The following is a 22,391-nucleotide window of genomic DNA, read 5'->3' as shown; positions in this document are numbered from 1 at the left end:
CTCTACCCATCCACGCCAGTTTGCTAGCAACCCGGCAAATCTCTCCTACCCTCCTACAGCCACTAATACACCTGTCACAGTACGGGGAGGCTTATGGAATTGTCAATCAGCAGTCAAGAAAGCTGACTTCATTACTGCCTACGCCCATAGTCTAAATCTGCAGCTCCTGGCTCTAACTGAGACCTGGATAACTCCCAATAACTCATCAACACCTGCAGCATTATCTACAAACTATAACTTCACTCACACACCTCGACCCTCCAGACGGGGTGGAGGCACTGGCCTCATGACATCTCCTTCATGGGCTTCAAACCTAACACAACTCCCAGAACTGTCACTCTCCTCCCTCGAATATCATGCAATATCTGTCTCTAATCCTTTCAATCTCACCATTGTTACACTCTATCGCCCTCCAGGTCCCCTCGATCACTTCATAGATGAGCTGGACATGCTTCTAAGCTCCTTACCGGAAGATGGTACCCCGCTCCTTCTATTGGGCGACTTCAACCTGCCTGACTCATCTCAGTCGGTCCCAGTGGTCTCCCTCCTACAACAATTTGACCTGACTCCCACTGCCATGCCTCCCACCCACAAAGCAGGGAACTCCTTGGATCTCATATTTTCCCGTAACTCCAGCATCATTAACACCACGGTAACTCCCCTACATGTATCTGACCATTCCTTCATATCCTTCTCACTAACTCTCATGCTTAACCGAAAGGTCTTCACCCCAACTCAAACCGTCTCACTCAGACGTAACCTGGCCTCCCTATCCCCCTCCACCCTCTCCTCTGACATAATATCCGCTCTACCTTTGAGTGACACCTTCTCTGCTCTCCCCACAGAGATGGCAACCTCCACCCTCCTCTCAGCCCTTGCAACCTCCTTTGACAAGCTCTGTCCCCTCGTTGAGAAACCTGCCCGCCGTTCCCCACCCAGTCCATGGCTGACGGATGCAGTGAGAGAACAAAGACAGGTCCTGAGAGCGGCTGAGAGGAAGTATAGAAAATCACGCCTCACTGCTGACATCGACACATATCACAACCTCTTGTTAACATTCTCCAAAACCATTACTAATGCCAAAGCTTCTTTCTTTCACCATAGGATCGAGGCCTCTGCCAAGAATCTTCGCAAACTGCATGCTACCATGTCCTCCCTCCTCACTCCCCCCCCACCCCCTCCTCCCTCATCTTTTTCTGCCGAAGACTTTGCGATCTTCTTTGAGGAAAAAGTGGTGAACATCCGCAGCTCCTTCTCCCAACCCCCACCCATTCCAAACGCTGAATCGAGAACCTCATCCTTCACTCTGTCATCTTTCTCTCCCATTACAGAAGCCGAGACCCTGACACTGGTAACGTCGAACCGTCCGACTACATGCCAGCTGGACCGGCTACCCTCCCCACTCCTCCAGACCATAGCACCGGACATCCTCCCATTCCTAACTGCAACCATCAACTCCTCACTCAACTCGGGGGTGGTCCCCACCTCCCTAAAACAAGCCAGAGTCACGCCCCTCATAAAAAAACCAACCCTGAACCCCACCGTCATAGCCAACTATCGTCCTGTCTCTCTTCTCTCCTTTCTTTCTAAAACACTTGAACGTGCTGTATCCAACCAACTTACTGCTTATCTCTTACAGAATGACCTCCTAGACCCCAATCAGTCTGGCTTCCGGACTGGCCACTCCACAGAAACGGCCCTCATTGCGGTCACAGAGGCACTTCACTTAGCAAAAGCGAAAGGCCTCTCCTCTGTCCTGATTCTCCTAGATCTATCTGCAGCCTTCGACACAGTCAACCATCAGATCCTCCTCGCGGCCCTCGCAGGAATGGGAGTGGCTGGATCTGCGCTGACATGGCTGACATCATACCTCAACGACCGCTCCTACCAAGTGTCATGGAGAGGGACTCTGTCGGCCACCCGCCCCCTCCGGACGGGTGTCCCCCAGGGCTCGGTCCTAGGACCCCTTCTCTTCTCCCTCTACACTAAATCACTGGGTAACATTATCACGTCTCATGGCTTCTCATATCATTGTTATGCCGATGATACTCAACTCTTCCTCTCCTTCCCTCCCTCAGATATCCACGTCTCTGAGCGGATCTCGGCCTGTCTGTCCGACATCTCCGCCTGGATGACGACCAACCACCTCAAACTGAACCTAAGCAAAACAGAATTGCTCCACCTGCCGGCCAAATCCTCCCCCCTGACCGACCTCTCCATCACAGTCGAGAATGCAGCTGTGACCGCGTCCCCGACCGCCAAGAACCTTGGTGTTGTCCTCGACGACCAGTTGAACTTCTCTGCTCACATCGCAGCGACAACCAGAACCTGCAGATTCCTCCTGAGCAACGTCAGAAGGATACGCCCCTTCCTGACAAAAGAAGCCACCCAACTCCTCGTCCAATCAACAGTCATCTCCCGCCTCGACTACTGCAACGCACTGCTAGCTGGCCTCCCGGCCACTGCCACCAAGCCTCTTCAACTCATTCAAACCGCAGCGGCCCGCCTGATATCAAACCTACCGAAGTCGGCCCATGTCACCCCACTTCTTAGGGACCTGCACTGGCTCCCCATTGCTGCACGTATCCGCTTCAAGGCCCTCGACCTAGCATACCGTGCAGCAAAGGGAACCGCTCCCGCCTACCTCCGGTCAATGGTCTCTAACTACACACCCTCAAGACCCCTACGCTCTGCATCTTCTGGCCGCCTCAGACCTACTCCTATCCAAGCTCCCGGAGGGTCATCAAAGAGAAGCCGCCTATTCTCAGTCCTTGCCCCACAATGGTGGAATGAACTACCCATCCCAGTTAGGACAGCCGAATCCCATCCAATCTTTCGCCGTCGACTAAAGACTCACTTCTTCAACCATTATCTGAAATGATTAAAAAAAAAAAAAAAAAAAAAAAAAAAAAAAAAAAAATCTAACCCTGACTAACCTTACTGTCATGCACTTGTCCTAATAAACTAACCTACACTGTAACACGCAACACTTGATGAACATTGTTACTCAGCTGATAGAGTTGTACCCTTCTTGCTGTCTTGTCGTACAGAACTTGTAAGTCGCTTTGGATAAAAGCGTCAGCTAAATGACTAAATGTAAATGTAAATGTAACAATGACAATAAAGATCTATTCTATTCTATTCATTGTGAATGGCCGTGTATTCTCAGATTCAGCACTCAATCAATAGATCCCTCAAAATAAACTGTGCACACTTCCCAGCACACACACACACCTTGATAGAGCACACACACCTTGATATAGCACACACACCTTGATAGAGCACACACACCTTGATATAGCACACACACACACCTTGATAGAGCACACACACCTTGATAGAGCACACACACACCTTGATAGAGCACACACAACTTGATGGAGCACACACACACACACACACACACACCTTGATAGAGCACACACACCTTGATAGAGCACACACACACACACCTTGATAGAGCACACACACACACACACACCTTGATAGAGCACACACGTTGATAGAGCACACACATCCACATGAAAAAGGGACGCTCTCTCTCTCATCCACCACGCCTCGTTCATTGTTTTCCCTCTGACACACATGGCCACTATGTCTACACCGCTTCCTGACTAGCGCCGGGGTTAATGTTTAACCGTGTCGGTGAGGGAAGAGGCAGAGTTCAGCGGCGTAGTAAGCAAGAGCAGCCATTTTAACAGGGGTAGAATATGAATCTCACGACTATGGAGGGCAAGCAAACCACCGGTACCAGCTAATATCACTCCCAGCGGTGAGTCGGTTTCATGTTCTAATGACTATTCCTCAAGAAAATGAAAAGAAAATACTATTGTCATTCCATATACGGCGGTGGGAGAGGGGGAGTGCTGGCAGGGTCTGATGCAGCGTGTTTGTTTCAGGTGGAGGGGAGCAGGTGCCATGGTGACTATGAGTGTCGCGGACCCGAGCGACAGCTGTCCTCTGCTGCCGGAGGCGACCGACGCCGTCGACAATACGCACCAACCTGTCACTCAAAGACAACGAGAAGCCAGGAGGCCGGACTCCAAAGAATTTATCCTCAGCAGGTGCGCCTGTGTATTTGCATGCGAGGGCGCTAAGTGTGCAGTCATAGAGCTGGTGATAAAAAGAGAGAGAGAGTGAGAAAGAGAGAGCGTTATGGCACACATTGTCTAGGCTCTTGTATAATGTCTTTGAGAAGCTTTGTGTAAAAAATAAATATATTTTGCTATATACACATGTACAGTATATATATATATACTGTATATATATGTAGTAAAAAAATTATAGTAAAGCTTCTCAAAGACATTATACAAGAGCCTAGACAATGTGTGTATATATATATATATATATATATATATATATATATATATATATATATATATATATATATATATATATATATATGTGGCTGTGAGAAACATATATATATGTTGTTTAGTATCTAGACTAAATAAAACACCAACTTTTATTCCCTCTCATGCAGGACTAAGAATTTGGCCCTGAGTCTGGTGTTGTTGACAGGATGCTACTCAGCTATTCTGATTCCAGCATATCTTCCCTCAGAAAAGCCGACAGCTGTAGACGAGCACCAAGAGCCCAAGAACCCAGTAAGGATGTCTGTCTATATACTGTATGTGTTATTCAGTAAGGATGTCTATATACTGTATGTGTCTGGTTATACAGTAAGGATGTCTATATACTGTATGTGTCTGGTTATACAGTAAGGATGTATATATACTGTATGTGTCTGGTTATACAGTAAGGATGTCTATATACTGTATGTGTCTGGTTATTCAGTAAGGATGTCTATATACTGTATGTGTCTGGTTATACAGTAAGGATGTCTATATACTGTATGTGTCTGGTTATTCAGTAAGGATGTCTATATACTGTATGTGTCTGGTTATACAGTAAGGATGTCTATATACTGTATGTGTCTGGTTATTCAGTAAGGATGTATATATACTGTATGTGTCTGGTTATAGTTATACAGTAAGGATGTCTATATACTGTATGTGTCTGGTTATACAGTAAGGATGTGTATATACTGTATGCGTCTGGTTATACAGTAAGGATGTCTATATACTGTATGTGTCTGGTTATTCAGTAATGATGTATATATACTGTATGTGTCTGGTTATTCAGTAAGGATGTCTTTATACTGTATGTGTTATACAGTAAGGATGTATATATACTGTATGTGTCTGGTTATACAGTAAGGATGTCTATATACTGTATGTGTCTGGTTATACAGTAAGGATGTATATATACTGTATGTGTCTGGTTATACAGTAAGGATGTCTATATACTGTATGTGTCTGGTTATACAGTAAGGATGTCTATATACTGTATGTGTCTGGTTATTCAGTAAGGATGTCTATATACTGTATGTGTCTGGTTATACAGTAAGGATGTCTATATATACTGTATGTGTCTGGTTATTCAGTAAGGATGTCTATATACTGTATGTGTCTGGTTATTCAGTAATGATGTATATATACTGTATGTGTCTGGTTATTCAGTAATGATGTCTATGTACTGTATGTGTCTGGTTATACAGTAAGGATGTCTATATACTGTATGTGTCTGGTTATTCAGTAATGATGTATATATACTGTATGTGTCTGGTTATTCAGTAAGGATGTCTATATACTGTATGTGTCTGGTTATACAGTAAGGATGTATATATACTGTATGTGTCTGGTTATACAGTAAGGATGTCTATATACTGTATGTGTCTGGTTATACAGTTATACAGTAAGGATGTATATATACTGTATGTGTCTGGTTATACAGTAAGGATGTCTATATACTGTATGTGTCTGGTTATTCAGTAAGGATGTCTATATACTGTATGCATCTGGTTATTCAGTAAGGATGTCTATATACTGTATGTGTCTGGTTATTCAGTAAGGATGTCTATATACTGTATGTGTCTGGTTATACAGTAAGGATGTCTATATACTGTATGTGTCTGGTTATTCAGTAAGGATGTATATATACTGTATGTGTCTGGTTATTCAGTAAGGATGTCTTTATACTGTATGTGTTATACAGTAAGGATGTATATATACTGTATGTGTCTGGTTATACAGTAAGGATGTCTATATACTGTATGTGTCTGGTTATACAGTAATGATGTCTATATACTGTATGTGTCTGGTTATACAGTAAGGATGTCTATATACTGTATGTGTCTGGTTATACAGTAAGGATGTCTATATACTGTATGTGTCTGGTTATTCAGTAAGGATGTCTATATACTGTATGTGTCTGGTTATACAGTAAGGATGTCTATATATACTGTATGTGTCTGGTTATTCAGTAAGGATGTCTATATACTGTATGTGTCTGGTTATTCAGTAATGATGTATATATACTGTATGTGTCTGGTTATTCAGTAATGATGTCTATGTACTGTATGTGTCTGGTTATACAGTAAGGATGTCTATATACTGTATGTGTCTGGTTATTCAGTAATGATGTATATATACTGTATGTGTCTGGTTATTCAGTAAGGATGTCTATATACTGTATGTGTCTGGTTATACAGTAAGGATGTCTATATACTGTATGTGTTATTCAGTAAGGATGTCTATATACTGTATGTGTCTGGTTATACAGTAAGGATGTCTATATACTGTATGTGTCTGGTTATTCAGTAAGGATGTATATATACTGTATGTGTCTGGTTATTCAGTAAGGATGTCTATATACTGTATGTGTCTGGTTATACAGTAAGGATGTCTATATACTGTATGTGTCTGGTTATACAGTAAGGATGTCTATATACTGTATGTCTGGTTATACAGTAAGGATGTATATATACTGTATGTGTCTGGTTATTCAGTAAGAATGTCTATATACTGTATGTGTCTGGTTATACAGTAATGATGTATATATACTGTATGTGTCTGGTTATACAGTAAGGATGTCTATATACTGTATGTGTTATTCAGTAAGGATGTCTATATACTGTATGTGTCTGGTTATACAGTAAGGATGTCTATATACTGTATGTGTCTGGTTATTCAGTAAGGATGTATATATACTGTATGTGTCTGGTTATTCAGTAAGGATGTCTATATACTGTATGTGTCTGGTTATACAGTAAGGATGTCTATATACTGTATGTCTGGTTATACAGTAAGGATGTATATATACTGTATGTGTCTGGTTATTCAGTAAGAATGTCTATATACTGTATGTGTCTGGTTATACAGTAATGATGTATATATACTGTATGTGTCTGGTTATACAGTAAGGATGTCTGTCTATATACTGTATGTGTCTGGTTATACAGTAAGGATGTCTTTATACTGTATGTGTTATACAGTAAGGATGTATATATACTGTATGTGTCTGGTTATTCAGTAAGGATGTCTTTATACTGTATGTGTTATACAGTAAGGATGTATATATACTGTATGTGTCTGGTTATACAGTAAGGATGTCTATATACTGTATGTGTTATTCAGTAAGGATGTCTATATACTGTATGTGTCTGGTTATTCAGTAAGGATGTCTATATACTGTATGTGTCTGGTTATACAGTAAGGATGTCTATATACTGTATGTGTCTGGTTATACAGTAAGGATGTCTATATACTGTATGTGTCTGGTTATACAGTAAGGATGTCTATATACTGTATGTGTCTGGTTATTCAGTAAGGATGTCTATATACTGTATGTGTCTGGTTATTCAGTAAGGATGTATATACTGTATGTGTCTGGTTATACAGTAAGGATGTATATATACTGTATGTGTCTGGTTATTCAGTAATGATGTCTATATACTGTATGTGTCTGGTTATACAGTAAGGATGTCTATATACTGTATGTGTCTGGTTATACAGTAAGGATGTCTATATACTGTATGTGTCTGGTTATTCAGTGAGGATGTCTATATACTGTATGTGTCTGGTTATTCAGTAAGGATGTCTATATACTGTATGTGTCTGGTTATACAGTAAGGATGTCTATATACTGGATGTGTCTGGTTATACAGTAAGGATGTATATATACTGTATGTGTCTGGTTATACAGTAAGGATGTATATATACTGTATGTGTCTGGTTATTCAGTAAGGATGTATATATACTGTATGTGTCTGGTTATACAGTAAGGATGTATATATACTGTATGTGTCTGGTTATTCAGTAAGGATGTATATATACTGTATGTGTCTGGTTATTCAGTAAGGATGTATATATACTGTATGTGTCTGGTTATACAGTAAGGATGTATATATACTGTATGTGTCTGGTTATTCAGTAATGATGTCTATATACTGTATGTGTCTGGTTATACAGTAAGGATGTCTATATACTGTATGTGTCTGGTTATACAGTAAGGATGTCTATATACTGTATGTGTCTGGTTATTCAGTAAGGATGTCTATATACTGTATGTGTCTGGTTATTCAGTAAGGATGTCTATATACTGTATGTGTCTGGTTATACAGTAAGGATGTCTATATACTGGATGTGTCTGGTTATACAGTAAGGATGTATATATACTGTATGTGTCTGGTTATACAGTAAGGATGTATATATACTGTATGTGTCTGGTTATTCAGTAAGGATGTATATATACTGTATGTGTCTGGTTATACAGTAAGGATGTATATATACTGTATGTGTCTGGTTATTCAGTAAGGATGTATATATACTGTATGTGTCTGGTTATTCAGTAAGGATGTATATATACTGTATGTGTCTGGTTATACAGTTATACAGTAAGGATGTATATATACTGTATGTGTCTGGTTATTCAGTAAGGATGTATATATACTGTATGTGTCTGGTTATACAGTTATACAGTAAGGATGTCTATATACTGTATGTGTCTGGTTATTCAGTAAGGATGTCTATATACTGTATGTGTCTGGTTATTCAGTAAGGATGTCTATATACTGTATGTGTCTGGTTATACAGTAAGGATGTCTATATACTGTATGTGTCTGGTTATACAGTAAGGATGTCTATATACTGTATGTGTCTGGTTAGGATGTCTATATACTGTATGTGTCTGGTTATTCAGTAAGGATGTCTATATACTGTATGTGTCTGGTTATTCAGTAAGGATGTATATACTGTATGTGTCTGGTTATACAGTAAGGATGTATATATACTGTATGTGTCTGGTTATTCAGTAATGATGTCTATATACTGTATGTGTCTGGTTATACAGTAAGGATGTCTATATACTGTATGTGTCTGGTTATTCAGTAAGGATGTCTATATACTGTATGTGTCTGGTTATTCAGTAAGGATGTCTATATACTGTATGTGTCTGGTTATTCAGTAAGGATGTCTATATACTGTATGTGTCTGGTTATACAGTAAGGATGTCTATATACTCTATGTGTCTGGTTATTCAGTAAGGATGTCTATATACTGGATGTGTCTGGTTATACAGTAAGGATGTATATATACTGTATGTGTCTGGTTATACAGTAAGGATGTATATATACTGTATGTGTCTGGTTATACAGTTATACAGTAAGGATGTATATATACTGTATGTGTCTGGTTATTCAGTAAGGATGTATATATACTGTATGTGTCTGGTTATACAGTTATACAGTAAGGATGTCTATATACTGTATGTGTCTGGTTATACAGTAATGATGTCTATATACTGTATGTGTCTGGTTATACAGTAAGGATGTCTATATACTGTATGTGTCTGGTTATACAGTTATACAGTAAGGATGTATATATACTGTATGTGTCTGGTTATTCAGTAAGGATGTATATATACTGTATGTGTCTGGTTATACAGTTATACAGTAAGGATGTATATATACTGTATGTGTCTGGTTATTCAGTAAGGATGTCTATATACTGTATGTGTCTGGTTATTCAGTAAGGATGTCTATATACTGTATGTGTCTGGTTATTCAGTAAGGATGTCTATATACTGTATGTGTCTGGTTATACAGTAAGGATGTCTATATACTGTATGTGTCTGGTTATACAGTAAGGATGTCTATATACTGTATGTGTCTGGTTATACAGTAAGGATGTCTATATACTGTATGTGTCTGGTTATTCAGTAAGGATGTCTATATACTGTATGTGTCTGGTTATTCAGTAAGGATGTATATACTGTATGTGTCTGGTTATACAGTAAGGATGTATATATACTGTATGTGTCTGGTTATTCAGTAATGATGTCTATATACTGTATGTGTCTGGTTATACAGTAAGGATGTCTATATACTGTATGTGTCTGGTTATTCAGTAAGGATGTCTATATACTGTATGTGTCTGGTTATTCAGTAAGGATGTCTATATACTGTATGTGTCTGGTTATTCAGTAAGGATGTCTATATACTGTATGTGTCTGGTTATACAGTAAGGATGTCTATATACTCTATGTGTCTGGTTATTCAGTAAGGATGTCTATATACTGGATGTGTCTGGTTATACAGTAAGGATGTATATATACTGTATGTGTCTGGTTATACAGTAAGGATGTATATATACTGTATGTGTCTGGTTATACAGTAAGGATGTCTATATACTGTATGTGTCTGGTTATTCAGTAAGGATGTATATATACTGTATGTGTCTGGTTATACAGTAAGGATGTATATATACTGTATGTGTCTGGTTATACAGTAAGGATGTATATATACTGTATGTGTCTGGTTATACAGTAAGGATGTATATATACTGTATGTGTCTGGTTATACAGTTATACAGTAAGGATGTATATATACTGTATGTGTCTGGTTATTCAGTAAGGATGTATATATACTGTATGTGTCTGGTTATACAGTTATACAGTAAGGATGTCTATATACTGTATGTGTCTGGTTATACAGTAATGATGTATATATACTGTATGTGTCTGGTTATTCAGTAAGGATGTATATATACTGTATGTGTCTGGTTATACAGTAAGGATGTATATATACTGTATGTGTCTGGTTATACAGTAAGGATGTATATATACTGTATGTGTCTGGTTATTCAGTAAGGATGTCTATATACTGTATGTGTCTGGTTATACAGTAAGGATGTCTATATACTGTATGTCTGGTTATACAGTAAGGATGTATATATACTGTATGTGTCTGGTTATTCAGTAAGGATGTCTATATACTGTATGTGTCTGGTTATACAGTAAGGATGTATATATACGGTATGTGTCTGGTTATACTGTAAAGATGTATATATACTGTATGTGTCTGGTTATTCAGTAAGGATGTCTATATACTGTATGTGTCTGGTTATTCAGTAAGGATGTCTATATACTGTGTGTGTCTGGTTATTCAGTAAGGATGTCTATATACTGTATGTGTCTGGTTATACAGTTATACAGTAAGGATGTATATATACTGTATGTGTCTGGTTATACAGTAAGGATGTATATATACTGTATGTGTCTGGTTATACAGTAAGGATGTATATATACTGTATGTGTCTGGTTATACAGTAAGGATGTCTATAATGTATGTGTCTGGTTATTCAGTAAGGATGTCTATATACTGTATGTGTCTGGTTATTCAGTAAGGATGTATATATACTGTATGTGTCTGGTTATTCAGTAAGGATGTCTATATACTGTATGTGTTATACAGTAAGGATGTATATATACTGTATGTGTCTGGTTATACAGTAAGGATGTCTATATACTGTATGTGTCTGGTTATACAGTAAGGATGTCTATATACTGTATGTGTTGTGAAGGGCCAGATTAAACCGAATATATATATTTATTTATATATATATATTTAATTGTATTTGTATATTCTCTAATATTCCCTGATATCCCTTGTATATTCCTTGTACAATATGCATTGAATATCCATTCTAGCCTACTGAACATCCCATAATAGTCTCCATTCTACTATTGGTCGAGACCTTGGTGCCAGGCTGCCATACCCCTCAGACCCAGTTCAAACGTACCGCTCGACATGTACGAACAAGTCCTAGTTCCGCGTAGGAATCTGGCTACCGCACCACTAATGGGACTATTTGTTCATAGTGCGTATATATACTGCGCTACTAAAGTAGGACTTTCCTTTTCAGTCCAGTTTCTTACCCTCCAATAGAGTCACAGACGTAAAGCCTCCCCGCGACTCCACGTGTGGGAGTAAGGCCAAGTTCGGCCTACCATCGGTATTGAGACATCGTGTATATTAATATTTGAATAGTCATATTTAGCACTATATCGTCGAGTTGGACGTAGTCTATTAAGCTAATAATAGTCTGTTAATATATAGTGCTTCGTGCGGTGAGAATACTACCGTAGTCAGTACCCCATCGTTTCGGGCAGAGAACTGGCTGCTTACCCAGGGTGGTTGACCCTATGTGAAGCTGCACCTGAGGAGCCCCAGAGCCGACGAGCGAGTGGACCTGTATACCGGATTATTCTACCGACGACAGCCCGCCTTCCCAGGCACGGATTATGCTTTGGATACTTTGATTATTCCATGGATAAAGACCCCCGACACTGCCGTGTGTTGGAACCCCCCCCCCTGGAGAGGACGCAAGGTGAGGAGACGCTCTGCAAGACGAGGTCTCTTCACGTCTCTCCCCCGTGGACCGGAGAGAGCCGGCCCACAAAGAGTCCACCTGCTTTCATCTGTGGTCCAAGGATCGCCGGCGCATTGAACGGCACTACAGTGGGTTCACCTGGGATACCCTTGGCCGGACGAGGCAGCTGGATTCTACCCCCCCCCCCCCTCCTACTCCTGTCGGCTTACAAGCGACCGGATTAACCCCCGCTAGTGTATCCAGCCTATAATCATTAAAGTATCATTGCTGTTATTCCTTAACTATTCCAGGTCGTATATTTACCACCTGCGCCTTCAGAGATTGGACATTCTCTATTGATATACCGACGAATACTCCTTGCCATAAAAGTGCATACTATTTCAATTCATAAATGTAATTAAGTGATTAAGTGCTTATTCTACACACCATCGCTGTGTAGGGAATAAAGACCTGTTTCTAATTCGTACATTTGTGTTGGATCCGTTTCATCTACGTGAGAGTGTTCATGATAATATATTTATGCCGTGTACTGGGTGGCCGAATATTAAGTACAAAGGTAGTGGTAGTAAGTATCATATCTAGTAATACAGTCAGGGAATTGTACCCCTCAGTTACAATTGGTCCTTCGAGCCGGATGGTAATTAGTGTAATATTAATATAGTGTTATTAATATTGAAATGGCCTATGATGAACACTCCACGAAACGATCCTCCTAACCAACGCCCGCAGCGCGAACGACGGCTCCCTCAGTACTTAGAGGCTTACGCTGTCAGTCAACAACCTAGTCTTCTACTAACAGTAAACGCGGTAAAACTAGAAAGTAAAAGTATGTCTAACCCCAACGCCCAGACTACCCCGACCATAGAGGCCCCTACGGGCTCTAATGTAACTGACCAAGTTCACGGTGGGGACCAGTGGGAACCAGACATGACTTCACACCCCGCCAGTACTGAAGAAGTAGTCCCCGATGAGTCCCGGGAGGAATACAACGCTACCGAGAGAGAACTCGGCACGGAAGAAGACGGGGAGAGCACCGTGGAGATAGAGCTCCAAGGCTCCGCAAGGAGTACCCCGAGGGAAGGCTCCCCTATACAACCGCCTTCTCCCAGCGAGGCAGAGAGGACCCTACAGCAGGCATTCCTCGTCAGCCTGAAAGCCTCTACTGAATGCGATAGACTCCAGGGTGAACGCGATCGATTGCAGCTACAGCAACGGAGCGAAGAAGAGCACATACGCCTGGAAATAAGACGCATTCAGATGGAAGAGAATGTGGCCCGAGACCGAGCAGACAGCCAGCGAGCAGCTGCTGGTGCTCTACGGGACGCAGAGCGCGACAGACAGCAAGCGCAACTAATAGAACAGCTGATCAGACGGACAACACCCTCTCCCTCCGCCAGAGGCTCCAGGAACTCGTCTAGACACACCTCCAGGGCGGCATCCCCTAGCCGAGTAAACAACCCTGAACTTGACCAACAGATGAGGTCTATACCCCCCACAGACCACCTCCCCCCACCGGTCCAAGCGAGACCTAGCAACCGGGAAGGAGCAGCATATCCTGTGGAGAGGCTAAACCAGAGACTACAAGCACTGGATGACCTAACTGAAGACGAAGAGGAAGAGGAGGAGAACCACGCCCGAAGACAGCACAGTACTCTACCGGACCAGGAGGTCCGGTACAGCCCAGGCTATACTCCCGCGGAGCTGCGCTACAGACCCCCGACTCTATACACGGGTGAGCACGACGCACGACCCGCACCGAGGAACAGCACCTGGACAAGCGGGCCATGGTACACTGCCGGTACCAGCCCATACCAAGGAGCGGGAGGAGACTCGCCTAGGAGGCCTCTCCCCCAACGCTCGCCGATGTATCCACAGTCAGCGTCATACATTGGCACGCCTATGGTACCCGACTTCACCCAAGAGAACCGGGCCCAGTATACAGAACTCCGCATGTGTCTGGAGACCATGTTGGTGGATGTATTGGATGAACGCCACAAATACGCCATCCTACTGCAGCACTTAAAGGTGCCCCGCGCACATAATATAGCGCTCGCCTACGCGACTTCCACCACCCCATACACAGCAGCGCTGGTAGCATTGGACCAGAGGTATGGGCGCATATGGGATTACGTGATCCAGGAGATCCGACACATCGACCGCTTACCCCCAGCAATAGACAATCGAGCACTGGACGACCTGTCCATCAGAGTGCAGTCCCTGGTAGGGATGTTGGGAGCGCAAAGAGAGAAGGGGAAGTATGAACTTTACGCCAACTCAAATGTGGAAAGGATTCTGGAGAAGCTGCCGCCCGCTCGTCAGGAGCGCTTTAGGCGGCAGAGGGACCACAGAGACCCGAATGGCCCCGAACCGAACCTCCTCGATCTAGCAGACTTCCTGGCGAGAGAAGTCAGCAGCCTACGGCTAGATACATTCGGACGGAGCACCCCTGGCTCCAGAGAAGGAACCAGACGACTAAATGATGGAAGAAGATCGGTGACTGTGATGCACCAATCGGAGTCAGTACCGAGCAGCAGGAGCCACAGTACCCCCTCCAGAACGGAGAAGTGGAAGATAGTGTGCCCCTACTGTGAGAAAGAACACTGGCTAGCGCAATGTGACTCCTTCCCCAAGCTGAACGCGGAGGAAGCAGGTCAATGGATAAAGTCCAACAAGCGCTGTTTTCGCTGTGCGCGCTCACACATGGCAGCCGAATGCCGCTTAAAGAAAAGGTGCACCAAGTGCGATGGAGCCCATCTGGACATACTTCACGACAGTAACAGACGGCGCCCTTCACCTGCACCATCCAGCCGCAAAGCGAGCGTCATGTACATCGATCCCGCCAGCAGCAGTGGAGCCCGAGTACTCCTAAAAGTAGTGCGTGTGACACTAAGCTACCAGAATAAAGTCCTGGACACTTACGCCGTCCTCGATGACGGGTCAGAGAAGACCCTGCTGCTCGCCCCCGCTGCGGCCCAGCTAGGGCTGCGGGGAAGCGAAACCCAAATGACAATTCGGACAATAAGACGAGATTTGAAGACGATAAAGGGCGAGAATGTCTCATTCTCTATCGCAGCAAGCGGCCAGCCTGAGCGACGGTACCAGATTGCAGACGCTTTCACCAGCCAAGAAATAGGACTGTCGCGGTACACATACCCCGTCGCCAAGCTGATGGAGAAATATGCACATCTGCGCAAGTTACCGATCCCGCTCATAGACAATGCTATGCCGACCCTGTTGATAGGCTCCGACCATGCAGACCTCATTGTCCCGATAGACCGGGTTCATACCGGACCCCGAGGCTGTCCTGCAGCAGTCGAGACCCGTTTGGGATGGACTCTCCAAGGCCCGCTCGCCAAATCTCTCAACCGAAGTACAGCCACTAGATGTCTCCACTCCCGAGTCACAGAGGGAGAAACCGCACTCCTGCAACACGTAGAGCGGCTATGGACCTTGGAACAAATGCCCTTTAAGAACGGAAAGAAAGACATTCGCTCTAAAGATGACATTTACGCCATTCACCTCCTCGAGACAGGGACCAAGAGAGTCCCGGTCAACGGCGTGTTGAGATACGCCACGCCACTCCTGCGGCGAGAAGGAATGCCTACTTTCCACGCCAAGACAGACGCCACAGAACGGTACCTGCTGAACACGGAGCGGCGCTTAGCCAAGAACCCCGCCCAAGAGAGTGTATACCGCGCTGAGATTGAGAAGCTCATCACAGCGGGACACGTCACAAAGATGGACATTAAAGAGGCTGACCAGACCACTAAATCGTGGTACGTGCCCCACCACAAGGTCCATCACAACGGTAAAGACCGCATAGTATTTAACTGCAGCTACCAGATCGGATCCCAAAATCTGAATAAAGAGTTACTGCCCGGTCCCACACTCGGCCCCTCCCTACTCGGCGTTCTACTCCGCTTCCGCCAGGAAAAGGTGGCCATCAGCGGGGACATTAAAGGAATGTTCCTGCAGGTGAGATTAGTAGAGGCGGACAAGCCCCTGTTACGGTTCCTATGGAGAGAGAAGCCAGGAGATGAGCACCCAGCCATCTACCAATGGGAAGTCCTCCCCTTCGGAACGACGTGCACCCCCTGCTGTGCGACATTTGCACTACAGAAACATGTAGCAGAGGACCCAGCAGCGGACGAAGAGGTCCGACACAGCGTAAAGAACAGCTTCTACGTAGACAACTGTCTACAAAGCCTTTCAACCCAGGAAGAAGCCGAGGCTCTCCTGATTAAACTCCGCGCCTCATTGATCAAAGGCGGCTTTGATCTCAGGCAGTGGGCCAGCAGCGATCCGCAAGTACTGCGCAGCCTCTCCTCCGAGGACAAGGCAGCCAGCAGCGAGACCTGGATGGCTACAATCCCGGGAGAAGCCCAGGAGATGACCCTGGGATTGGTGTGGCGATTCAAAACAGATTCGCTTCACTACAGACACAAGCCCCTGACTACGGAGCAGGGAAGGCCGGCGGCGGCGCCGACCACCAGACGGAGTGTGTACACAACACTCGCCCGACAATATGACCCGCTAGGATGTATTCTACCGTACACCACCAGGGCAAAAATGATTGTACGAGCATTGTGGGACAAGGACCAGGGCTGGGACGACCCCATTCCCGCACACCTTGCATCCACCTGGAGAGAGTGGGAGATGGAGCTCCACTCACTCCCAGGCGTTAATATGCGCCGAAGCTACTTCCCACCCACGGTGAGGCCAGAGACATGTAAAATGGACTTACACGTCTTCAGTGACGCCTCAGAGGTCGCATACGGATCAGTAGCCTACTTGCGGGCCCAAGACCAGGGGGGAGAGATCTACACAGCATTTGTCCTCGCCCGCTCGAGAATAGCCCCACGCAAGCAACAATCTATCCCACGTCTAGAGCTCTGCGCAGCCCTAGCCGGAGCGCACCTAGCCACGCTCATCCAACGTGAGCTCACCATACCGGTGTCTAGAACAATCCTGTGGTCAGATTCCACGACGGTACTCGCCTGGATCAAATCGGACTCATGCAAGTACAAAGTCTTCGTGGGAGTCAGAGTCACCGAGATTCAAGACCTAACCGAAGAGTTAACCGGAGAAACAGAGTGGCGCTACGTTGATACAAAACAGAACCCAGCTGACGTCATCACCCGGGGGATGCCCCTGGATGACCTCACCCGTCGCAATGTCTACAGTGACGGCCCCGCATTCCTAAGACTCCCGGAAGGACAGTGGCCCATGCCTATCCCGAGGGAAGCAAGTCCAGAGGAGGTGGAAATTAAGAAGTCTGTGTTCTGTGGATTGAGCACCGTAGCCTCCACCGACCCTAACATAAACGATTGCACGTCCATAGAGAGTGCACAACAAAGAACATTCCTGCGGTACCACCCGGAGTGCAAGTCCCCCGCTGATATGTCAGCAGCTAACTACGAGGAAGCAGAATTGCTTCTACTGCAGCGAGCCCAGAGAGACTCGTTCCCCGATGAATTGGCCTGTCTACAGGGAGGAAAGCCCGTCCCATCCGACAGCAGATTAATTCACCTGGCCCCCGAGAGCGACGCTCATACCCTCATCAGAGTGGGTGGTCGCCTACGCAGAGCCCCCAATCTACCGGATGACATTAAATACCCGATCGTATTGAACAGCCGACACAAGGTCACAGAGCTGATTATAAAGAAATACGATGAGGATGTACATCACGCAGGAGCAGAAAGAGTCTTCGCGGAAATCAGACGTCGTTACTGGATCCTACAAGGAAGAGAGGCGGTACGACGCTTCCAACGAACATGTCTAGACTGCCGCAAGTGGCGCGCGCAGCCCAGCATACCAAGGATGGCTGACCTTCCTCCATGTCGCCTCCGAATCGGTGACAAGCCATTCCACTCAACGGGTATGGACTGCTTTGGCCCGCTGCACATAAAGAAAGGAAGAGGAACCGAGAAGCGGTGGGGTATTGTATTCAAATGCATGACCACCAGAGCGATACACATCGAGCTTCTCCCGACCATGAGCACAGACTCATTCCTTATGGCCTTCCGTAGATTCACATCACGGAAAGGAAGACCGTCTACCCTATTGTCCGATCATGGGACAAACTTCAAAGGCGGCGAAAGAGAGCTGAGAGAGAGCTTCCAAGCTATGGGCCCAGAACTTAAGACCCACCTCGCTCCAGCACAGGTTGATTTCCAATTCAACCCCCCAAACGCACCCCACTTCGGTGGCACTTGGGAACGAGAAGTGCGCTCCATAAAGACAGCCCTGTACGCAGTACTTGGGGCCCAGACTGTGGCGGAAGAAGTCCTAATGACAGTCCTCACGGAGATTGAGGGAGTACTTAACTCGAAGCCCCTCGGATATGTCTCCAGTGATGTGGCGGATATCGACCCAGTTACCCCCAACACACTCCTGATGGGGCGGCTAGATCCTGCATTACCACAGACAATGTACCGGCCTGAAGAAGCGAACGGCCGACGAATGTGGAGGTACAGCCAAGTATTAGCCGACAAGTTTTGGAACAGTTTCCTACTGCACTACCTACCGTCTCTACAGACCCGCCAGAAGTGGGTAAAGGAGAGAGACAATTTGACAGAAGGAACAGTCGTCATGATTATTGATCAATCACTGCCCAGAGCTATGTGGCCGGCCGGCCGCGTAAGCAAAGTGATCACCGGTGCCGACGGCAAGGTCCGAGCAGCTGAAGTGCTCGTCCAGGGTCGCACTTACACCCGTCCCGTGGCAAGGCTCATAGAACTGCCTCGACTCCCAGACACAATCGATGATGACCATGACCCTACAACCCTATGACTTTGTGAAGTTGACTGACCCCTACAGCAAACCCTTATGTGTAAATAGACAACGCGATTAATCTGTCTCTGTTTAACTGATTAGGTCTGGGACCTATTCAGGGGGTGGCTGTTGTGAAGGGCCAGATTAAACCGAATATATATATTTATTTATATATATATATTTAATTGTATTTGTATATTCTCTAATATTCCCTGATATCCCTTGTATATTCCTTGTACAATATGCATTGAATATCCATTCTAGCCTACTGAACATCCCATAATAGTCTCCATTCTACTATTGGTCGAGACCTTGGTGCCAGGCTGCCATACCCCTCAGACCCAGTTCAAACGTACCGCTCGACATGTACGAACAAGTCCTAGTTCCGCGTAGGAATCTGGCTACCGCACCACTAATGGGACTATTTGTTCATAGTGCGTATATATACTGCGCTACTAAAGTAGGACTTTCCTTTTCAGTCCAGTTTCTTACCCTCCAATAGAGTCACAGACGTAAAGCCTCCCCGCGACTCCACGTGTGGGAGTAAGGCCAAGTTCGGCCTACCATCGGTATTGAGACATCGTGTATATTAATATTTGAATAGTCATATTTAGCACTATATCGTCGAGTTGGACGTAGTCTATTAAGCTAATAATAGTCTGTTAATATATAGTGCTTCGTGCGGTGAGAATACTACCGTAGTCAGTACCCCATCGTTTCGGGCAGAGAACTGGCTGCTTACCCAGGGTGGTTGACCCTATGTGAAGCTGCACCCGAGGAGCCCCAGAGCCGACGAGCGAGTGGACCTGTATACCGGATTATTCTACCGATGACAGCCCGCCTTCCCAGGCACGGATTATGCTTTGGATACTTTGATTATTCCATGGATAAAGACCCCCGACACTGCCGTGTGTTGGAACCCCCCCCCCTGGAGAGGACGCAAGGTGAGGAGACGCTCTGCAAGACGAGGTCTCTTCACGTCTCTCCCCCGTGGACCGGAGAGAGCCGGCCCACAAAGAGTCCACCTGCTTTCATCTGTGGTCCAAGGATCGCCGGCGCATTGAACGGCACTACAGTGGGTTCACCTGGGATACCCTTGGCCGGACGAGGCAGCTGGATTCTACCCCCCCCCCCCTCCTACTCCTGTCGGCTTACAAGCGACCGGATTAACCCCCGCTAGTGTATCCAGCCTATAATCATTAAAGTATCATTGCTGTTATTCCTTAACTATTCCAGGTCGTATATTTACCACCTGCGCCTTCAGAGATTGGACATTCTCTATTGATATACCGACGAATACTCCTTGCCATAAAAGTGCATACTATTTCAATTCATAAATGTAATTAAGTGATTAAGTGCTTATTCTACACACCATCGCTGTGTAGGGAATAAAGACCTGTTTCTAATTCGTACATTTGTGTTGGATCCGTTTCATCTACGTGAGAGTGTTCAGGATAATATATTTATGCCGTGTACTGAGTGGCCGAATATTAAGTACAAAGGTAGTGGTAGTAAGTATCATATCTAGTAATACAGTCAGGGAATTGTACCCCTCAGTTACAGTATGTGTCTGGTTATACAGTAAGGATGTCTATATACTGTATGTGTCTGGTTATACAGTAAGGATGTATATATACTGTATGTGTCTGGTTATACAGTAAGGATGTCTATATACTGTATGTGTCTGGTTATACAGTACGGATGTGATGTCTATATACTGTATGTGTCTGGTTATTCAGTAAGGATGTATATATACTGTATGTGTCTGGTTATTCAGTAAGGATGTCTATATACTGTATGTGTTATTCAGTAAAGATGTATATATACTGTATGCGTTATACAGTAAGGATGTCTATATACTGTATGTCTGGTTATACAGTAATGATGTCTATATACTGTATGTGTCTGGTTATTCAGTAAGGATGTCTATATACTGTATGTGTCTGGTTATTCAGTAAGGATGTATATATACTGTATGTGTCTGGTTATACAGTAAGGATGTATATATACTGTATGTGTCTGGTTATACAGTAAGGATGTATATATACTGTATGTGTCTGGTTATTCAGTAAGGATGTATATATACTGTATGTGTCTGGTTATACAGTTATACAGTAAGGATGTATATATACTGTATGTGTCTGGTTATTCAGTAAGGATGTATATATACTGTATGTGTCTGGTTATACAGTTATACAGTAAGGATGTCTATATACTGTATGTGTCTGGTTATACAGTAAGGATGTATATATACTGTATGTGTCTGGTTATTCAGTAAGGATGTATATATACTGTATGTGTCTGGTTATACAGTAAGGATGTATATATACTGTATGTGTCTGGTTATACAGTAAGGATGTATATATACTGTATGTCTGGTTATTCAGTAAGGATGTCTATATACTGTATGTGTCTGGTTATACAGTAAGGATGTCTATATACTGTATGTCTGGTTATACAGTAAGGATGTATATATACTGTATGTGTCTGGTTATTCAGTAAGGATGTCTATATACTGTATGTGTCTGGTTATACAGTAAGGATGTATATATACGGTATGTGTCTGGTTATACTGTAAAGATGTATATATACTGTATGTGTCTGGTTATTCAGTAAGGATGTCTATATACTGTATGTGTCTGGTTATTCAGTAAGGATGTCTATATACTGTGTGTGTCTGGTTATTCAGTAAGGATGTCTATATACTGTATGTGTCTGGTTATACAGTTATACAGTAAGGATGTATATATACTGTATGTGTCTGGTTATACAGTAAGGATGTATATATACTGTATGTGTCTGGTTATACAGTAAGGATGTATATATACTGTATGTGTCTGGTTATACAGTAAGGATGTCTATAATGTATGTGTCTGGTTATTCAGTAAGGATGTCTATATACTGTATGTGTTATACAGTAAGGATGTATATATACTGTATGTGTCTGGTTATACAGTAAGGATGTCTATATACTGTATGTGTCTGGTTATACAGTAAGGATGTCTATATACTGTATGTGTCTGGTTATACAGTAAGGATGTCTATATACTGTATGTGTCTGGTTATACAGTAAGGATGTATATATATACTGTATGTGTCTGGTTA

General features: G+C 44.0%; 1 protein-coding gene across 1 annotated transcript in view; it reads left to right on the top strand.

Annotated features, from left to right (window-relative positions):
• Window positions 1–3,720: 3,720 nt before the first annotated feature.
• The window catches only part of st3gal7 (ST3 beta-galactoside alpha-2,3-sialyltransferase 7), a gene marked incomplete at its 3' end in the record, with an annotated part of 32,874 nt that continues 14,203 nt past the window's right edge, over window positions 3,721–22,391 (top strand). The window contains exons 1-3 of the mRNA XM_084321541.1: window positions 3,721–3,772; window positions 3,900–4,064; window positions 4,484–4,607. Coding sequence (XP_084177667.1) covers window positions 3,919–4,064; window positions 4,484–4,607 — 270 coding nt within the window. The 5' untranslated portion in view covers window positions 3,721–3,772; window positions 3,900–3,918. The remainder of the gene's footprint in view (window positions 3,773–3,899; window positions 4,065–4,483; window positions 4,608–22,391) is intronic.

This window comes from Notolepis coatsorum (genome assembly GCF_963971535.1).
Source record: "Notolepis coatsorum genome assembly, chromosome: 9".
In the NCBI taxonomy this organism is placed as follows: Eukaryota; Metazoa; Chordata; class Actinopteri; order Aulopiformes; family Paralepididae; genus Notolepis; species Notolepis coatsorum.
The sequence above is the reverse complement of the archived record's forward strand: the minus strand, read 5'-3'. Positions and strand labels throughout refer to the sequence as shown.